The sequence below is a fragment of the Mustela putorius genome, unplaced genomic scaffold (assembly GCF_011764305.1).
Source record: "Mustela putorius furo isolate JIRA1106 unplaced genomic scaffold, ASM1176430v1.1 tig00001075_pilon_pilon_pilon, whole genome shotgun sequence".
Taxonomy (NCBI): domain Eukaryota; kingdom Metazoa; phylum Chordata; class Mammalia; order Carnivora; family Mustelidae; genus Mustela; species Mustela putorius.
The window spans coordinates 4696635-4715760 of NW_025421560.1; the positions used below are offsets into that span (position 1 = coordinate 4696635).

The 19126-nt window shown below is 49.9% G+C and overlaps 1 protein-coding gene across 1 annotated transcript in view; it reads right to left on the reverse strand.

Annotated features, from left to right (window-relative positions):
* Positions 1-429: 429 nt before the first annotated feature.
* The window catches only part of NID1 (nidogen 1), an 81067-nt gene continuing 62370 nt past the window's right edge, over positions 430-19126 (reverse strand). The window contains exons 13-20 of the mRNA XM_004777759.3: positions 16515-16733; positions 14510-14682; positions 10352-10478; positions 6681-6852; positions 5619-5776; positions 4393-4516; positions 3612-3724; positions 430-2466 (exon numbers count right to left, since the gene is read on the reverse strand). Of these exons, the coding sequence (XP_004777816.1) occupies positions 2345-2466; positions 3612-3724; positions 4393-4516; positions 5619-5776; positions 6681-6852; positions 10352-10478; positions 14510-14682; positions 16515-16733 (1208 nt within the window). The 3' untranslated portion in view covers positions 430-2344. The remainder of the gene's footprint in view (positions 2467-3611; positions 3725-4392; positions 4517-5618; positions 5777-6680; positions 6853-10351; positions 10479-14509; positions 14683-16514; positions 16734-19126) is intronic.

Here is a 19126-nt window from a genome sequence, read left to right on the forward strand (position 1 = left end):
TGACACCGAGTCTACCTTTGGTTTCCGTGAACTTGCCTAATCGAGGGACCTCACATACACGGAATCGGGTAATAGTTGCTCCTGGTGCTGGTGTATCTCACTCAGCAGTGATTTTGGATTACATCCATGCTGCAACGTGCTGGGACTTCCTTCCTTTTCATGGCCGAATGTTGCATCACAGGAGTACGACACTTACTTATTCTTTCGTCTATCAGTGGCACCTGGGCTGTTTCTACCTTCGGTTATGAGAAAATGCCGCTGTGAACAGTGGTGGACAAGTAGCTGTTTGAGCCTGACTTCAATTCCCTCGGCTGTAGACTTAGAAGTGGAATTGCTGGATACGGTAATTCTATATTCAGATTATTAAACAGCTATCATCTCATCACAAATCACCCAACAGTAAGTCCTTTCATTCAAACAAGATAAAGATTTTTTTAACAACAAAAAAAAATTGTTTAATTTCCCGTACTGATATTTGTACAACTGTAAACTTAAGGAATCATCCAATACTTGTATAAATCTGGGGGAACAGTTAATAAGCACCTTCAGTGGGTTCCACAGTTTAAGAATTGACCATTTGACGCTTTTAGAATGAATCTAGTAAAATGAATAAAAGTTATAAACACTATACAAAATCATGACAAACATTTGATATAGAGGGCTTGATATGGAATGATAAATACATAAAAAAAAAAAAGCAAAACTAATTCAGGGAGCTGGGCTGGATAAAAGACCCATGTATTCCCCAAATCATGTGATTTGGGGGGATATATTTGGCTCTCACAACAAACTCCATTTATTCAGGGAAAGGCTCTTTTCCCCGTCCAGGCGCCACTGCATTGCTGAAGCAGATGAGGACAATGTGGGGAGGGGTGGGCGGGGAGGAATGAGCTCGCTGAGCTTTGCAGATAAAGGCAAGGAGCTCTGCCCCAAGGGGAAAAACAAGCAAATTCTTCCATGTCCTCAAGTGTTAAGTGTTCTTTGGCAAAAGGTACCATTTTTTCTTTGGGATTATTAAGGAGCTTTTCTCGTTGCTGTTGTTAAATAGCCCTCTCTACTCTTTCCTCTTGACCAATCTTTGTGAGACTTTCCGCTGTGCCTTCGCTACTCCCTTACCCTAACCTTTCCTGACTCTGACACCTGATGTCCAGCTTTCAATTAAAAATTCCTGTTATTTTGCAACTCTGGGATACAGCTGATAAAAGGTAACATTAGCTACTCATCTGGCCTAGAGATGTTTTTAAACACATCAGCATGACAGAGGGCAGCGGTCTCTTTAATGACACCGAGGAGCAATTGAGGGTCTGGGTCAGGGGTATAAATACACGATCTGGTCTTCTTCGATGAGAAGACTGCCAGCAAGACCATGAGCAGAGGGAGAGACAGAGAAGTGAGCTCTTGGTGACTGGCGGTCAGCTCTCACAGGCGGGGGAGGGTGGGGAAGGTCTAGGGGGAGGTCATCAACTTGGGGGAGGCCTACCAGCCCCCTGCTATGCCTAAAGTGAGGGAGGGGGGATCGGTGCCAGCCACGGGGCCAGGCCACTCAAGAGACCAGATGCTGGGATCCAAGTGCTTTGCACAAAGAGGAATACGCTTGTCACCATTGGTGTAACTCAAGGAAGCACTTCCAAACAATCCTTACCCTCAAGCACCTGACTCCACACCTTGAAATTCCTACCACCAGATACTCTTGACTGAAGGCTTTGCTTATCAGAGGCTACTGCTGAAATGCCAGTCACTTTTCTGGGAGGGGCTGCTCCTCACGGCCCACAAGTGTCCACGCAGCCCTAAGACAGGGTGGGTTTTGATCGAGGGGCAAGGTTTGCTCACTGTGATGGGGGTCTTGGGCAGGATTCAGGTGGGACATAACTCAGGGAAAAGCCAGGGGTGTGGGGAGGGAAATCAGAGCACCAAGGGCAAAGAGGGGGAGGGGTAACGCCCTCCTTCATTCACAGGCTCGCCTTGGTGGCCCTGGCTGGTGTGTCAGGGAGATAACAGGATGGCAGGTGTGTCAGAGTGAGGCTGAGCTCATAAGGCCACAGAGAGGACAGTTCAGGCCTGGGGAGGCTCCCCTCACCACTGGGGTGCGAAGTTGGGGAAAGGTTCCAGAGCACTGGTACGGGCATATAGTCCTCCCTCAGGAGGGTTTTCTGTGTGCAGGGGAAGAGGCTTTCCCATTCTAGAAGCCCAGGGCATATGTTTCGGGGGACAGTGAGGGGAACACTGTTGGGGCTCAGGCTGGGTAGGACCTGGGCGTGGTGGCCACCAGGTCAGATAGTTTTCAGTCTGGACCCTTTCAAGCAGGGTGTTGAATATGTCCAGAGGGAATGAGGCACTCTCGTCTTCATTTCCGCTCGATACAGTCGACCCCCAGCGTGTTGTCGGGGCAACGGCAGGTCCTGCTTCCAGGGGTGGCCAAGCAAAGGTGGGTGCAGCCACCATTGTTCACTGAGCAGTAGTTGTGACCTGGAAAAGGCAGAAATCAGCTCAACTTTCCCCTGAGAGAGCAGCCCCCTATGAGCCCCCTTTTTGGTTTCCAGGGGGCCGAGCACATGGCTGCTGCAGGAACAGGGAATCCTCACTAGGATTTGCCAGGTGGGCAAGACTATCATTTAGAGGTTCCTGAGCCGGGGACCGTGCAGATTTACCACCAAAGCTGCTGAACGGGACCTGGGAAGGCTTCTCTGGTTTAGATCGTAACGCACAACTGGGGGCTGGATTTCCAAGCACAAAGTGTGCAGTGTCTCTCTTGTCCCCTCGGCTTTGCACTGGGCCAGGGGAAGGGGGTGTGGCGGTGGGAGCCGGGGAGCTCAGGGAGAGCAGGTTCTGGAGCCGGGCTGCCCAGCTCAGCCCCCACCGTGCCTCTGTGAGCCGCACACCTCTGGCCCATGGCTTCGGCTTTCCCTATGCATGGAATGGGCACAAGCCTGGTGCCCACCTCGCGGGGCTGCTACAAGGACAAGGGAACGAAGGAGCACCCAGCCTGAGCACGCAGGGCTGCCGTGTGCGAGGCACCCGGCTCTGGCACGAAGCTCCCTGGGTGCGTTTGGGACTGTTAGGAGCAGCGATGAGTACCGTGGCTGGGGGGCCACGTGGACGGACTTTTTTTTTTTTTTTTTTTTTTTTTTAAATTTGACAGACAGAGATCACAAGTAGGCAGAGAGGCAGGCAGGGGCAGGGGGAAGAAGCAGGCTCCCTGCTGAGCAGAGAGCCCTATGCGGGACTCGATCCCAGGACTCTGGGATCATGACCTGAGCTGAAGGCAGAGGCTCTAACCCACTGAGCCACCCAGGCGCCCCACGGACAGACTTTTTAAAGCAGGAGAGATGGTAACACGGATGTTCCTGTTTGGAACCCGAAGACCACTTACTTCTAGACCAGCCCGAGACGTGCGCTTTCCCTCCCCCAGTCCACTGTCCCTCCCTGCCTCGTCCCCTAGCGTTTTCCACTTGGCTCAGCCACTAAATAATGAAGACCCATGATGGAAGGGACGGGGTCTCTCCTGCCCCGTGGTCAGGGCTGCGAGGGGCCAGACAGGTAGCGGCCGGGGCTGTGGGCTTGCAGGCCAGGGCCCTCCCAGCCCCTGAACAGGAAGAGCCCACGTGGGTTACCTTGAGGACACTGAGACAGGGCCGTGGTGACTCCGTAGAGCCGGGTCTGCTTGAGGGGCTGGAAGATATCGATCTCTTTGGAAATCGCAAGATCTATGGTGACCACGGAATTCCTGCGGAACACCAAAAGGCGGAAGTTAAAGGCACATCGGCTGGCTCGAACCTTCTGTCTTCTGTGGTTTGGGGGACAAACCGGAGGCCACACAGGGACACGCTGGCCTGAGCTCCTCCCAGCCATCCCCCCTCCTCCTCTTGCGGAGTGACAAGCCTGCGTCTCTCTGACTGCTTAAAATGGGACAAAGGTTAGCGAAGCTCTCCCCTCCGCTCTAAATTCCAAGCTGGGGAAATGGCTTTCTCTCCAGATGGCCCTGGCTGCAGCCGCTGGCGTGGTCTGACCCCTCCTTTGTGCAGGAAAGGGTGGGAGCACGGGCTGTGGGAACACTGCAGCCTTAGAAGCAAAAGGAAGTAGGGGCACAGCAGGGGCATGGAGCCCACCCGCCGGGGGTCCCTGGGCCAGCTCACTAGGACAGAACAGACATGCTCCAGAAGTCTGAGGAGGTGCCCATCCAGGAGCAAACAGACGAATAAACGGCACCTCCTGCCCCCAAGGCGCCCTCAGCCCCCGAACTCCTTCACCCTCCTCTCCTGACAACTGGAAGGGCGAGGCAGAGGGCAGGCATCTCTGGACGCTGGAAGGTCATGCTAAGAGTCCCCCCCAGGGAGGGCTTGGCCTCGCAGAGACAGGGTGGCAGGGCCACCTCCCAGGCCCCCGCTGACATACGTCTTCCAGTCCGTGTAATACAGATGCTTCCCATAGCTGGTGACCGCGAAAGGGTACTGGAGCCCTTCGAGAACCTTGCGTCGGCCCGACTGGCCGGGCTTCAGACACTCCATCCGACTAGTGCCTGTGTGGGGCGAAAACAAGGCGTTCATTGTGTATACGAGACACGGCCCCTTTGTGTCACGATGAGTAAGGAGGGCAAGGGTGAGAGGAGTCAGCACGACGATAACAGATCCTAGAGAATACACGTGACCTGCTCTTCTTGACAGTGGAAAGCTTTCTCTCTGCCTGGTCAATCCCCACCTCTACGGGGGTCGGGGGGGAGCACCCAGATCTGGTCCTGACGTGGGCTGGAGCCGAGGGGCCCTTCCTTGCTCCCACCCACTCCCAGAGTGCCTGGGGACATAGTAGGACTGATGACACTCCCCAGATCTTGCTCAAGTCCCTGCCCCCCTGAAGCCTCCCAGGCCTTCCCTCCTCGCCCTCAGAGCCCCTGCTCCAGTCACAAGATTGCCCTCCTCGCAGCCCCCCACCCTCCATGGCAGCTGACAGCTGCGAACAGCGCAGGGGCTCCACAGACACGTGGGGGACGGCTGACCTTGCTTCCCTATGCAGCACCCACCCATATCCCTTGCCTGAGGGACACCCCAGGGCCGGAGCGGAAAGCAGGACCGCATGCTTTTCTCTTCCTCGGCTCCAAGTCCTGCCTGTGCCCCGAGGGACAGATGCGAGCGAGAGGAATGTAAGTCATGAATTGCGTAACGGATAACATTAGGATGAGGACAGGCTCTAGGGGTCAGCACACTTTTTCTCCAAGGGCCAGATGGTAATTAAGTTAGGTTTTGTGGGCCAAGAGGCAAAACTGAGGACACAGAAGCATTTATGTAACCTCTTAAAATGTAACATTGAAAAATGTAAAAACCACTTATAAGACCCGGGTGGTACCAAAGCAGGTGGTGGGCTGGACCCCGCCTGCGGCCTAGAGGTGCTAACCCCCGACGGAGAAGACTGAGAACTCGCCCTAGACAGTGAGCATCAAGCCTAGAGAAACCATACGTTGCAGAGCAAAGACGGGAAGCAATTCTTGGGGGGGCGGGGAACAAAAGAGCTCTCTCATACTGTCTTCCCCATTACAGACACCAGCCCACCGTGGGTAGGAATAAAAGTTTAAAGAAAAATAAAGCACTGTTCCAACCCCAGGAGTCAGGCCTGGGGCTTTGGGTCACCTGCGTCCACCCAGCAGAGCTGAGACGAGTAGGCATCGAACGTCAGCCCGTTAGGCAAGCCCAGGTCCTCCTGCACGAGAACCCTCCGGTTCGTCCCATCCATGTACGAAGTTTCAATTTTGGGGCTATCTCTGTTCCAGTCCGTCCAGTAAAGATTCCTAGAAGAGGAAAAGGAAGGGAAAGAGGCAGGGGAGTAACGACAGTGGGTGAGACGTCTACGGAAGCAGGTTTAAAAGAAACCACAACGAAGACATCAGCAGACGTTCAAACACGGGATGGCGAAAACGGTCTGGAGGCGCTAAGACAGGTCCTTTGCAAGAAGACTTGGAGTTGGCTCTTTGTTTGGATTTGGATACTCTGTTACTGGTGACTTCCCTTCCCTTCAACACAACTGACATGTTCCATCTCATGTTAATCCGCTGAAAGCAGTTCAAAAATAGAGCCCAAGACAGAACACCACAACCGAGACAAACACGTGGGAGGTCCTGTCTGCTGTCCCTACACAGGGTGGCACAGCACCGGCCACGAGGGAGGTGGGCATGGGGCCACAGAACTAGGGATGTGGCCTCGCAGGGAAGGGGTCAAAGTGTGAAGGCACGGAGGGGCCTTGTGTGTAAGATTCAAGATTGCTGTAGGGAGCAAGAAAGAAAGCATCGATGGGATGACAAAACCCGGGAAGGGGTCTTCTGGGGGCCCATGGTATGTCGGCCTGAGCCCCAGGGATATCGATGCTGCTTGATACCCTTCCAGGGTTGGTACAACTCAGGTACTGATCCACATTCAACTCAAAGGGAAATAACCAACTTCTGAGCTGCCGACTTACAGAGCCCCTTCCTAAAAGTCTTAGGGGGGCAGCAGGGGATCAAGTCCACAGTTGCGGGGAACAGGGATCAACGTCCTGGCGTTTCCCTGTGCATATCTCTAAGCCACCTACTGGGACTTGTTCATCCTACGAGGCCCTCATGTCAGGAGAGTAGTGCCAGAGTTAGAGACTGACGCTTGAGACTATATTAAAGAGCAGCAGCAAACAGACTAGACGCGCCCAGATGGACACCAGGTTACCCCTGCACGGAGTCGGTCACGATGCCTCTGGGGTTCACCAGGTCGGTGTCAAACAGCACCCGGCGCTGAGTACCATCCAGCTTTGCAACTTCTATTCTGTCCAAGTGAGAATCCGTCCAGAAAATGTTGCGGCCAAGATGGTCAAGGGCGATGCCTTCTGGACTTCCAAGATCTAGAACCAAACACATGACACTTCTGGTTTTTTTCTGATTACTCGGTGTTATTTCACACAGTGTTCAATCCTTGGACTTTGGGAAAACAAAAGAGAATGTGGAATGCTCGTTGTGATAAGTTAACCAACATTCAAAGTGATGAATTAAAAAATGTCGTTCATTGACTTGGCAGACACCTACCCTGGGTACCACGTTGGGAACCAAGCCCACTATCACACCTCAGCTGTGGCCCTGGCTTCCGGGAGCTTGTAAGCTCTCGTAATTCAGACGGAGTTCTGATTTTATGGGAACGTGGAGGCAGACACCGGACTCAGCCTGGGGAGACCCAGGAAGGATTTCTAGGGGAGGTGACACGTGAAACTGGCTCCCAAAGGACCAGTAGGAGCTTGCCCGGCAAAGATCCTAGTTGAGGGCTGCCAGACAGAGGGACCAGCACATGAGTATAAAGGAAGACTGGACACGGCTTGAAGTGGACTATATGTACTTGTGGGTGGCTGGAGTCCATGGGGGTAGGAGAACTGCCAGAGATGGAAGAAAACAAATTTGCCTTAGTCATTAGTTATTGGGGGAAAAGGGTCACCTCAGAGAAGTAATAGCAAGAAATCATAGCTGTTATTTCTTTTCTGCAAGTATTAGAAGTACAAAGAAGGGGTGATCACAAGTAACACTCCCAGAGTCCTTACTAGCTTGTCAGTGACTGACTTTGCAGCCAGGGTTGCCACACGGCAAGCCAGCTGCAGTACGAGCCTTCAGTGCCCATCTAACCTCACCACAAGTTCCAGGCTGCACTGATTCCCTGACGATGTATAAAAGCAAATTAAACATTAGATCCCAATCCAGGGTTTTACTTGTCACTTAGGATTCTGTTCTCTTACTGATTTGAGAGATGAAGGTCACTTAGTACGGCTGGAAGCCAACAGGGGAAGTGGTCCAGGATAGAGCTACCCTAACCCAAGGAATCCGGTTGGAGGAAATCCTCCCTCAGCATCTGAGGAATCATGTGCTCCTTTGTCAATGGGTAAGTGGTTCATACCCTCAGCTCTCTCACAGCAGCCTTCCCTCGGCGCCTAACATGACCTTGACTGGACCTTGGAAACACCAAAGCCCCACCCCCCAGAAAGGACCCTTGCCAGGGCAAGTTTATTAAGAATGAGGAATAGTCCTTGAACAAGGTTTTTATTATTCAAACCAGAAGTAGAGATCTGTGAGGTATTACAATACTTCCCATATCCCTAGTGGAGAAGGGGCAGCGAGACTGACCTCTGCAGACCTCTTGTGTCTTTCAGACAAAAACCAGAATAAATCATTCTGGGGTATATCTGGGATGAGCACGTCCTCTGCCAGTGACACTGGTGCACTCAGACAGGGGGAAAGAAAGGCTGTTCAATGGCACTATTTCACAAGACACCCAGGGGCACCCAGAAACCCTGTGTCATTTTGTCTCCTTATGAACAGCTCTGGTCCCGACTTTGAACCCAAGAGCAATCAAACTTCCTTCTCCAACCAGGAAAATATTTCTTCTTCTTCTTCTTCTTCTTTTTTATATTTTATTTATTTGACAGAAAGATACAGTGAGAGACAGAACACAAGCAGGGGGAGCAGGAGAGAGAGAAGCGGGCTCCCCACTGAGCAGGGAGCCCGACATGGGGCTCGATCCCAGGACCCTGGGACTCAGTCCAGAGCCAAAGGCAGTCATTTAACCAACTGAGCCACCCAGATATACCCGGGAAAATACTTCCTCTTGAACTATCATGCCAAAGAAGGGTCTGGAAAACCTCATCCTTTACTGTGCAGTCAGGGCAAGAAGGCAAGACAGCAAGGCAGTATTTTCCGGACTGCTTACATCATGAGGGAACAGATTATGAGACTTATTAAAGATATTTGGTTAGTTTAACTCAAGGAAGGAGAGAGATGCTTAGCATTCGGACAGCATGAAATAAAGAAGAGCTCCTCACTCTACCTTCACTCACTAGCAAGGCACCAACCTGTACTGACGTGGAAATTTCTTTCTCTCTTTTTAAATAAAAGAAAATTTATCCCCAGTGATCTTTCCTCTACAAAGGTCACATTCTAGTTTCATTCTTTATTTTCCCAGTGGACTTCTGCCTGGAATGTTTCTTACTGAGTTTAAAGCTTTCTTGGATGATTATTAGTTCCAGAAGCAACAGGAAATAGCAGTGATGACCTACTCCCCTCTTCCACTGGGTTCGCAAGTCAAACCAAAGAAAACAGCAACATTTTTAACACACACACAGAGAGAAGACACAAAAAGGCATTTTCAAAATTCTGCTCATTACACCAAACCATGAAAACTGGCAGACATTATTTAAGCAGCACCTTGACTTCTAGAAAAGGATGTGGGATCTATGTCCAAAGCTAGACGTGTTTAACTCAACCTCATATTGATTCCTGCTCCTGCTGCATCAGCTTTTATGAAGGAGCCAAGGAAGGGAAAAAACAAAACAAAGGAAACTGCCGCACAGGCTGTTCCACAGACACAGGGACCCTTCCAGAATATCAATTTTTATGGAGATATTAAATTGGAAATTGGGAAAGCAACATTCAGCCCTAAGTTGAAAGAAATACCAAATGAGGCTCAAACATTTTGAAGGTGTATCTTTGATTTGAGAGCTCACAGAGGAAGCAAGATGATGTTATACAAGACCTGTCACTGGCATGACAGACAGCGTCTTTTGATTGAAAATACCTGCAAGCCAGCGGATGAGTTACTGACTTAGCAATATGTAACATTTGACCTTTTCAGTAAAGGGGAATCTGTGCAGGTCCTTGGGTCTTTATAATCTTGATAAAACATATCCACATAAAATAGTCATGACTTGTTGAAAGTAGACATTACAACAACGAAAAGAGTCCTTGACTTAAATTGACCTCTATAAGTTAAGGAATCGAGGTTAAATGTCGAGGGGTGGACTGTGCCAAAGTGTTATGCGCTGTGTTATCAGTGATGCAACTAAAACTGGAAGGATACCTGTGAAAGCTCAGCCTGCTCTGCTGTACTCGGTCATAGGCGGTCTGAGAGAGTGCCATGCGGGTAAGGGAGAAAAGGCCCCCCCACCGCGATGTCATAGGGTTAAGTGATAGCTTCTGACTTGAAAACTGTCTTGGGAAGAGACAACCATCAGGGATAATGTTTGCCAATATGCTTGTAATCCTCCTGACTTTATGATGCAGCTGCCTAATGGAGCATATACCATAAGGCAGACATTCTGAGAATCAATTCTAGGCTCAACAGCCAGTTTTAATTTTATTCTTCTTAGGCTAGCAATAAATCCTAGATAAGGTGTTCACGATTTCATGATGAGTCCTTGGAGGACTTTTTAGAGAAGGCTGGAAAGGGTGGTGTTGAGGCCAAGAACCCAGCCCCACTCAAATCCCTATATCCTGTATGCAACCACACACCCCTTCTGCTCTTCCCCAAGAGCCACTTGGGCTGCCAGAAGCCAAACCAAGAAGGGAGAGTGGTGTTTGCTTGCCCACCTTGTCGAATGATGGTGGTTGGCTCTCCACCATGCAGACTGGCTCTCCCAATGGAAGGCTCACTGATGTCGGTCCAGTAAACCATCTTGTCCACACAGTCGAAGGCCAGTCCAATGATGACTTTATCCTGGAAGTACAGACAGCATAAGAATGGCCACTCACTAGCATCTGAGTCACCAATGATGGTGGGAATCTTTCATGTGCTTACAGGCATCTGGACAACTTTTTTTTTTTTTTTTAAAGATTTTATTTATTTGACAGACAGTGAAAGAGAGACAGGGAGGGAGAGAATGAGCACAAGCAGGAGGTGGAGCAGAAGGAGAGGGAGAAGCAGACTCTCCACTGAAAAGAGAGCCCAACATGTGGCTTGGTCCCAGGACCCTGGGATCATGACCTGAGCTGAAGGCAGGCGCCCAACTGACTGAGCCACCCAGGTGCCCCATGGACACCTTTTTTAATGAAGTGTCTTTAAGTCTTTAGTCTACTTAAAAATGTTTATTATTAAGGTGTAGGAGTTCTTTATGTAGTTCGGATGAAAATCTTTTGCATTATACATATATATGTATGTGTGTGTAGGTGTATATATATTTCCACTCATTATATAGTTTGTTTTCTCACTTTCTTGTTTTTGTTTTGTTTTATTTTCATTTTCTTAATGGCGTTCTTCAAAAAAACAAAAGTTTAAAATATTTATTTAGATTTATTATTGTTTCTCTTATGACTAATGCTTTTTATATATCTAAGAAATTTTTACTTACCTAAAGATCTTTTTAAAAAAAAGACACAAATAGGGCACCTGGGTAGCTCTGTCGGCTAAGTGTTTGCCTTCAGCTCAGATCATGATCTCCAGGTCCTTGAATTGAGCCCTGGAGGTAGGTTCCCTGCTCATCGGGGAGTCAGCTTCCCCCTGTGCCCCCCTCCCCTGCTCATGCATTCATTCTTTCTCTCTCTCTCTCTTTTGTGCACATGTGCATACACACACTCTCTCTCTTAATTAAATAAATAAAATCTGTTTTTAAAAATACAGAAATATTTGAAAGGAAGAGGTGAAACCACTCTAAGACAATTTGATGGTTTATGTAGAAAATCCTGGGGAATCTATAAAACTATTGTAACTACCAACTGAATTCAGTCCAAGGTTGCAGGGCACAAGATCAATATATAATGGTATTTCTACATAGTAGCAAAAAGTAAGTAACATTTATAATAGCACCAAAAAAATAGCATGGAAATATTTAAGAACAAATATTTTTAAATATGTAAGATACTATACTGAATATTATAAAACATCACAGACTGAAAATAAGGAGACTCAAATAAATGAAGAGAAAAATTAGTCTAATGGATTGTAAGGTTTAATATCACTAAGATATCATTTTTTTCCTAAACAGAGTTAGAGATTCAGTGCCATCGAGATCAAAATCCCAGTAGGCTTTTTTCCCCCTTTGGTAGAAACAAGCTTACTCTAAAATACCTATAGAAACGCAAAATGAATATATAAAGAAATCCTACCACTCTGTAACAACAAGCCAGCCAGCTACGAAATGGGCAAAGGATACGAGTAGACATTTTACCAAAGAAGACACACAGATGGCCCATAAGTACATGAGAACATGAGACTATCCCTCATTAGAGAAACGCAAATCAAAACTACAATAAGACCCCGCTTCACTCATATTAGGATGGCTACTATTAAAAACCAGAAGATAGTAAGTGTTGACAAGAAGGTTGAGAAATTGGAATCTTTGTACTCTGCCGGCAGAAATGTAAAATGGTGCAGCTACTAAGGAAAACAGTATGGCAGTTCCTCAAAAAATTTTTTAAAAATCTGCAGAATTACCATATGATTTGGAAATTCCAGGCCTGGTTTATGGTCAAAAAGAGAGACAGCAGGGACTTGAACAGAAATGTGTACACCCATGTTCACACCAGCATTGCTCAAGACAGCCAACGGGTGGAAGTGGCCCAAGTGTCCATCGATGAAAAATGCATGAACCAAGAGTGCTCGGTCTGTGCCACAAATATTATTCAGCTTAAGAAGGAAGGAAATTCGGGGCTCCTGGGTGGCTCAGTGGGTTAAACTTCTGTCTTCAGCTCAGGTCATGATCCCAGGGTCCTGGGATCGAGCTCCTCATCGGGCTCTCTGCTCAGCAGGGGGCCTGCCTCCCCCCCCTTTCTGCGTGCCTCTCTGCCTCCTTGTGATCTCTGTCTGTCAAATAAATAAATAAAATCTTAAAAAAAAAAAAAGGGAAGGAAATTCCAACACCTGCCACACCACGGACGGATAGATAAATACCATAGGGGACGGATAGATAAATACCATAGGATTCCTATGAATATGAATGAGTCAAATCCATAGAGACAACAAGTAGACTCATGGTTGCCAAAGGCTGGTGAAAGATGGGGCTATTATTTAATGGGGACAGTGTTTCTGTGGGATGAAGGGTGGATGGGGGTGCCCGTTGCGTCATCGCGTTGAAGTGGTGAAAACGGTAAAACTACACCAAAGACACACACAATAAAAGAACTCGGTGAACGTTGATCCTGCTGTTTCAGGGTCCCCCCCCCTCCACTCGTCCTACCTCAGTGTTTTGCTTTTCACAGCCTCACTTGACATTGGGGCTCTGCCTTTGACTTGGGCGATCAGGACTGTCACAGGGGGCTCAACCCCCTCCCGCACCCTGAGCGCATGCGCCAGAGGTCACGAAGGAAGAATGATGATTGACCCCGAAGAGATTTATGCTTCCGAGAGGCAGCGGAAGAACACAACGATCACTTAATTCTGCAAACAGTCTTCGCGTGCCAAACACTGTTTTGGCTCTAGTACCCAGCACTGGGAAACAGGCATGTCCGTGACAGAGACAGCGGTTGCTGGTCTCAGGAGCTTACTTCCTAGTGGGAACAGATTCATCAGATACAGACATGTATGTTGTTATATAACGTATCCAGCAGTGCTAAGGTAAAGACAAAGCAGGACAGGAAGACAGCAGTGTGGACACGGCCAGGACAGCTTCCCAGAGAGGTGCCGTGCCAACAGAAGTGGGATGAGGTGAGGAACGGCACTGCACAAGTGCTGGGGAGGGTGAGGACTCCAGGCACGGGGACGGTAAGTGCAAAGGCTCAAAGACCGGGATGTGTGTGGCGTGTCTCGGACAGACAGAAGGCTGGACGGCTGAAGCTGGTGGGGGCCAGGGGTGCACAGTGACAGGGAATGGGGTGCGAGAAGTGGCTGGGGGCCATGGAAAGAACTGGGTTTTATTCTGGGTGAAGGGAGAACCCATCGGAAGGTTTTGTGTAGGGCAGGAATATGATCGGAATAGTCCGATCAAGGCTAATGACAACAGGTTGTGAAAAGCTTCTTCGCTCCTTATGGGACTTGAGGGTCTCCCTCAGCCCTGGCAACCCTGACCAAGTTGTGCTGGAAGCCCCCAGGTCTCAGGCCAGGTTTCTTGCCGAGGGGGTGGTCAGGATGGCAGATGAAACTAAATGGCTTTTCAGAAGCGTCCAACCCTAGAGAGGCTGGGGGTGCTCAGTGGATTGAGCATCTGCCTTTGGCTCATGTCATGATCCCAGGGTCCTGGGATCGAGCCCCACACTGAGCTCCCAGCTCAGCGGCGAGCCTGCTTCTCCCTCTACATACACCACCCCATCTGGTGTGTGCTTGTTCTCTCTCTCTTGCAAAAATAGATAAATAAAATCTTAAAAAAAAAAAAAAAAAAAGAAGTGTTCAACCTCGAACAGACAAAAGTCCCCCGCTCACAAAATGCATCTTTGATGCTTTGAAAAGCTCAAAGCTGAAGGCTGTTTTTGCCTCGGGGCAGATACGAGGCTCTAGGACCAATGTGCCAAACCTGAGCCACCGCGCTAACTCGGTACGGCAAGGTGGGACCTGGGAGAGGCACCCAGATGAGACACCAACTCCACGATGCCCCACGCACGGGGTCAGACGCCACGGTGGTCTCCGAAAGGCCTTCCTGCTTCTGCCTCATCCCCTCCTGATGGGAGGGCAGCTCAAGTGGCCCCATTCAGAGATGACAGCTGGGGGCCCCATGGAAATCCCGAGGCTCCCGAGTCCAGGGGTCAAGGCCTGGGGCTGGTCTAACGACCCCGGGCTTGATTTTCCAGGTCCCTGAAGCAGGGCGGTTAGCCAGCACTCACCGGGGCATGCAGCAGCGTCCTGGCTTCTGTCTTCTGCAAGCTGCTTCCTTCCAGGGGGAGGCGCTCAATCTTCCCTGTCTGAGCGAAGAGTAAGTGGGTCCCAGGCGGCAGGGGGATCACAGCGGTAGGAACGGAGGGTCTTTGGTGAATCGGGGGAGCCACTGTACTCAAACCTGGGTGTCAGGAGAGGTCAGTGAGCAAGGCCTGCGTGCAGCAGGAACACACACACCAATGCACGCGCGTGGGCGCACACACACACACACACTCGCCCGGGGTCAAGCCACCTTCATGGCACCACAAACGGCACAACCACACAATGCTCACTGTACCTCTAAAAACACAAGGAGCGGAAAGACCACAAAGGGCGTTTGTGAAGGTGATAAGGCAAAGCCTGAGGTTCATATTAAAGGTCACGTGGAAAGCGAAAACAAAGCAAGGGCTTAGCCTTCCTTTAGGAACAGAAATACTGTAACCACTCCTGCCCTGCTTTGGACACATGAACCAAAAGGACAGCAAGAACAGACCCCCACCCCAACCCCTGCACCCAGGGAGTTCACACCCCAGGGGAAGATGCTGGGCTTCCCCAGGCTGGAGGGGCTCTCAGAGCAAGCTGGCCCTGCTTGCCCCCGCGGACCCAGCCCCGTGAGCAGACACACAGCCTGCCCCGCCTTTCAGGAACAGAACGCGGGTCAGGGGCCCGTTTTCCCCGAGAGTCAGCCTCGCCTCCTAAGTGCTGCCCCTGAAGCTGGCATGACTCCCGGCTCCCCCCAGGACAAGAGAATGTCCTGAGGAGGGACAGGCTGCCTCGGCTACAGGGGGAGGGGCCTGGATGTGGCCCTTCCATTGCTCGGGCTCTGGCTCCGGTTCTCCGACCAGAGAGAGCCGGACGGTCCTAACTGGGGCCATTTCCCCTTCTTTCCCCTGCCCGCCTATCCTGCCCACTGCAACCAGTCAGTGACATGAACCAGGCGGGCTGACCTCTTCTCTCTCTGGAATCCATCCCGCCTCTCCAAACTCCCTGCCGGCCTGCTGGCTGGTCATTCGCTTGCCTGTTAGGCACCTGCCGGGGCGACTCACTCCAGCTCAGCTTCTACCCGTCAGCCACTGTATTTCTAAATCCCAAACCTGGCTGCATCAATGTCATAAGCCTCTGGGTTTCTCGGTGAGCTCCTCTCCCTGCCCTGCCCCTGTTCACCTGTCCTGCCAGGTTCTGGGGGCCGGCGCTGTGACTTACCCCTCTGGACCCCGAGGCACTGATCCCAGCATTGGAAGCTCAGTTAATGCTGGCTGCATGAATTAAGACCATTTCCTACTCACTTGGCCTCTTAGCGGCTTTGCGAAAATAGCTGGTCACTAGCTGAATTGAGAAAATGGAGATTCAAGGACTGATTGTGTTTGATTTTGATTACTTGCAACAATGACCATCTCCTACATCTGAGACAGAAGCAGGATTGTAGAGCTGGGATCCATCCTAGATAGAGGCTGAGAGGTCCCAAGCAGCACAGACCCACTGACCTCAGTCTCCCCGACCCTGCTTCCGGCCCCACACCTCCCAGGGAAGGCCTTCAGGGGGCCTCTTCCAAGCCTGCCACAAAGCACGCAGCCGGAAGGCCAGGAGGCCACTGCAGGGAGTGTGCCCAGAGGACCCACAGCATACATACCCTGTGCTACCCATGCAGGATGGCTGCAGTGGGTCCCACTAGCATTTGTACACGACAGGTGTGCAGAGAGAAGAGAACAGGTATGGGGGATAGAGAATAGGTGGGGATAGAGAGATGGAGGGGGTGGGTGCATGACCAGGGAGACAGAGAAGAGAGGTGCAGAGGGCAGAAAGGGAGGGGGGGAGCGGGGTCTGGGCTGGCGGAGCAGTGCTTGATTTAGGGTAGACAGAACGTGCCACCAGTGCCCTGGGCAAGACCCCCAGGGATGCTCAAAGGCACTGGGACTCTGGTCCCTGAGGCCCTTCTCAGACCCAAGCCCAGTACAGTGTTGCCCTCCGACTTACATGGGGGCCTCATCCCGGGCCTGGTCCTTGTGCCCTCCAGCTCCCGACCATCACGATCCACGCACCAGCACTGGCCCGTGCTGCCGTGGCACTGGGTGGGCATGTAGTGCCCATGCTCGTCACACTCAGGGACAAACAAGCCGGGCCGCTGTGGGATCATCACCCCCGCTGTCCCGAGGATGTGTTCTCTCTCCAGTTGGCATCGGGTTTTCTCCATTTCTGCAACAGAGACAAGCACAGGGGAGGCGGTCAGCTGGGTCGCTGGGCAGGAGCCCCATGGCTGACGCAGACCCATGAAAACTGATCGTTGGGTTTTGTGTTGTTCATTTTCTAAAATTTAAAATATCATGTTATTTAATGGATGTCACTGTCAAGAAGATGATATTTACATTTTCTTTTCTCTCCTATGTGATTTGTTTTCAGTTTGTAAACATTGAGGCAAAACGGACAGAACATAACATTCATTGTTTTGAAGTGAGCCCATCAGTGCCATTTAGTACAGTCATGATACGACATCAAACCACTACCTCTATGGGATTCTGATCCACCATCCTTGGCTCCACACCTAGAAGCAGCATGCTCTCCACTCCCACCTCCTCCCCGCCCCTGGCAGCCAGCAACCTGCATTCTGTCTCCATGGATTGCTTCTTCTGGACATTTCCTATAAATGTGACACGTGCGGTCACACGTACGGCACATGACCCGTTGTGCCTGGCCGCTCTCACTCAGTACGTTTTCGAGGTTCATTCACAGTGTAGGATCCAGCAGTGTATCATTTCCTTTTATGGCTGAACAGTGTTCCACGGGTTGGCTAGACCACATCTTGTTTATCCATTCATCACTAGGTGGGCATCACAGAAATTTGTTTTAAGAGACTTCATTTCTCTGAAATTCGCCCTTTGTATCATCTCAAGCTTCTTGATTATCCACGCTGAGTCGAGATCAAAGATTTGGAAGACCAAACACCCCAGGGCACATTTTCCAAATCTGTGTTTCCTTTCAAAGATGACCTTGTATTTGGCATGAGACATGGCCTTTTAACCGTGCAACTAGGACCCCCAGGTTAGGAAATCCTTCTCTATCTGTGGGAAATGGCCTGGAATCAACGATCCCCCAGTACGCAGAGCTGTAGCTGGTTCCACACTGGCTGGAGGGCGGCCACACCTCTGCAGCTGTGGCATGGAAGCAACCCAAATTTAATACATAAATAATGAGAGTTCCAATAAAACTTTATTTATAAAAACAAACAGTGGGCCAGATTTGGCCTGTGGAGCTGGTAGCTATCAACCTGTACTCTAGGGTATTACTAGTTATGTTAGGGAGAAATTTTATATAAATATGCTCATTCACATATTAATACGTGTTAACTAATATAATGTATCAGTAATAAGATACATTGTAACATAATAATCTATTTCACAGAACTTTGTGTCTGAAAAGTGTTTTCGACTCTCGGTTCCACCATTTTTGGTGTTATCTTGGGCGCATCCACAATGCTGGATGTGTCACACTCCTCACCATAGGACCACGATGGCACCAGTAACTAATCTCATGCATTATTGTGAGGAGTAAGGGAAATATGATGGGACAACATGTACAGACGGAATTTGAAATTCCACACTCAAATGTTCATTTGTCACTGCAACATGGCCTCCATGGTGACATTGTGTGCATGTTGCCAGCAAATATTTAAAGTACCTTCTGTCTATGCTGCCAGTTCTCACGCTAGCCTGCTTCATGGGGTTGCTGCCACAATCAGAAGCAGTAAGTGAGGCCAGGAAAGTGTGTGTTGAACCTGGCAAGGGAAAGAGTGGGTATGCTTTCCTTTTTGTTCTAGGAGCTAATACTAAAAAACAAATAAACAAACAAACAACATATTTGATGTAGGAAGAGCCAAATGAAGATACAAATAAGCCATCTGCTTGAGAATAAGATACTGGGTTTTGTTGGCTCTTGGATGTAGAATTTGTTCCTTCCTCAATATCTTGCACGTACGCAGGGTTTGCAAGTTTCCCGTATCAACTGTCTCCATTCACACGTGTTTCATTTAATTCTCTACCAGAACAGTATGCAACAGGCAACTCCATTTTTATACCACATGAAAGAGCCAAGGCTCAGGCTGGTGAGGGAGTTCCCAGGCCACAGCACTAGGAAAGAGCTCAGCGCAAGCTAGAACCTGGGTCTTTGGATTCTTGGCTCAGCCCCTCTGTATCCACAAGCCCAGAGCCCAGAACAGCTCATGGACACCAGACATGTTATGTCATCGGTGATATATACAAGCAAGCTTAATGCACGCACTGAAATTATCTGTGGCCCACAGATTCAGTTTCCTTTTTTTTTTTTAATAAAGATTTTATCTATTTATTAGACAGATCACAGGTAGGCAGAGAGGCAGGCAGAGAGAGAGAGAGAGGAGGAAGCAGGCTCCCCGCTGAGCAGAGAGACAGATGTGGGCTCGATCCTAGACCCTGGGATCATGACCTGAGTGAAAGGCAGAGGCTTTAACCCATTGAGCCACCCAGGTGCCCCCAGACTCAGTTTCCTTCCACCGGCATCTGTATACGATGCTGCCTTTCCAACTAGAGAACAGGCCTGGTATTGCGTGTGCTGTC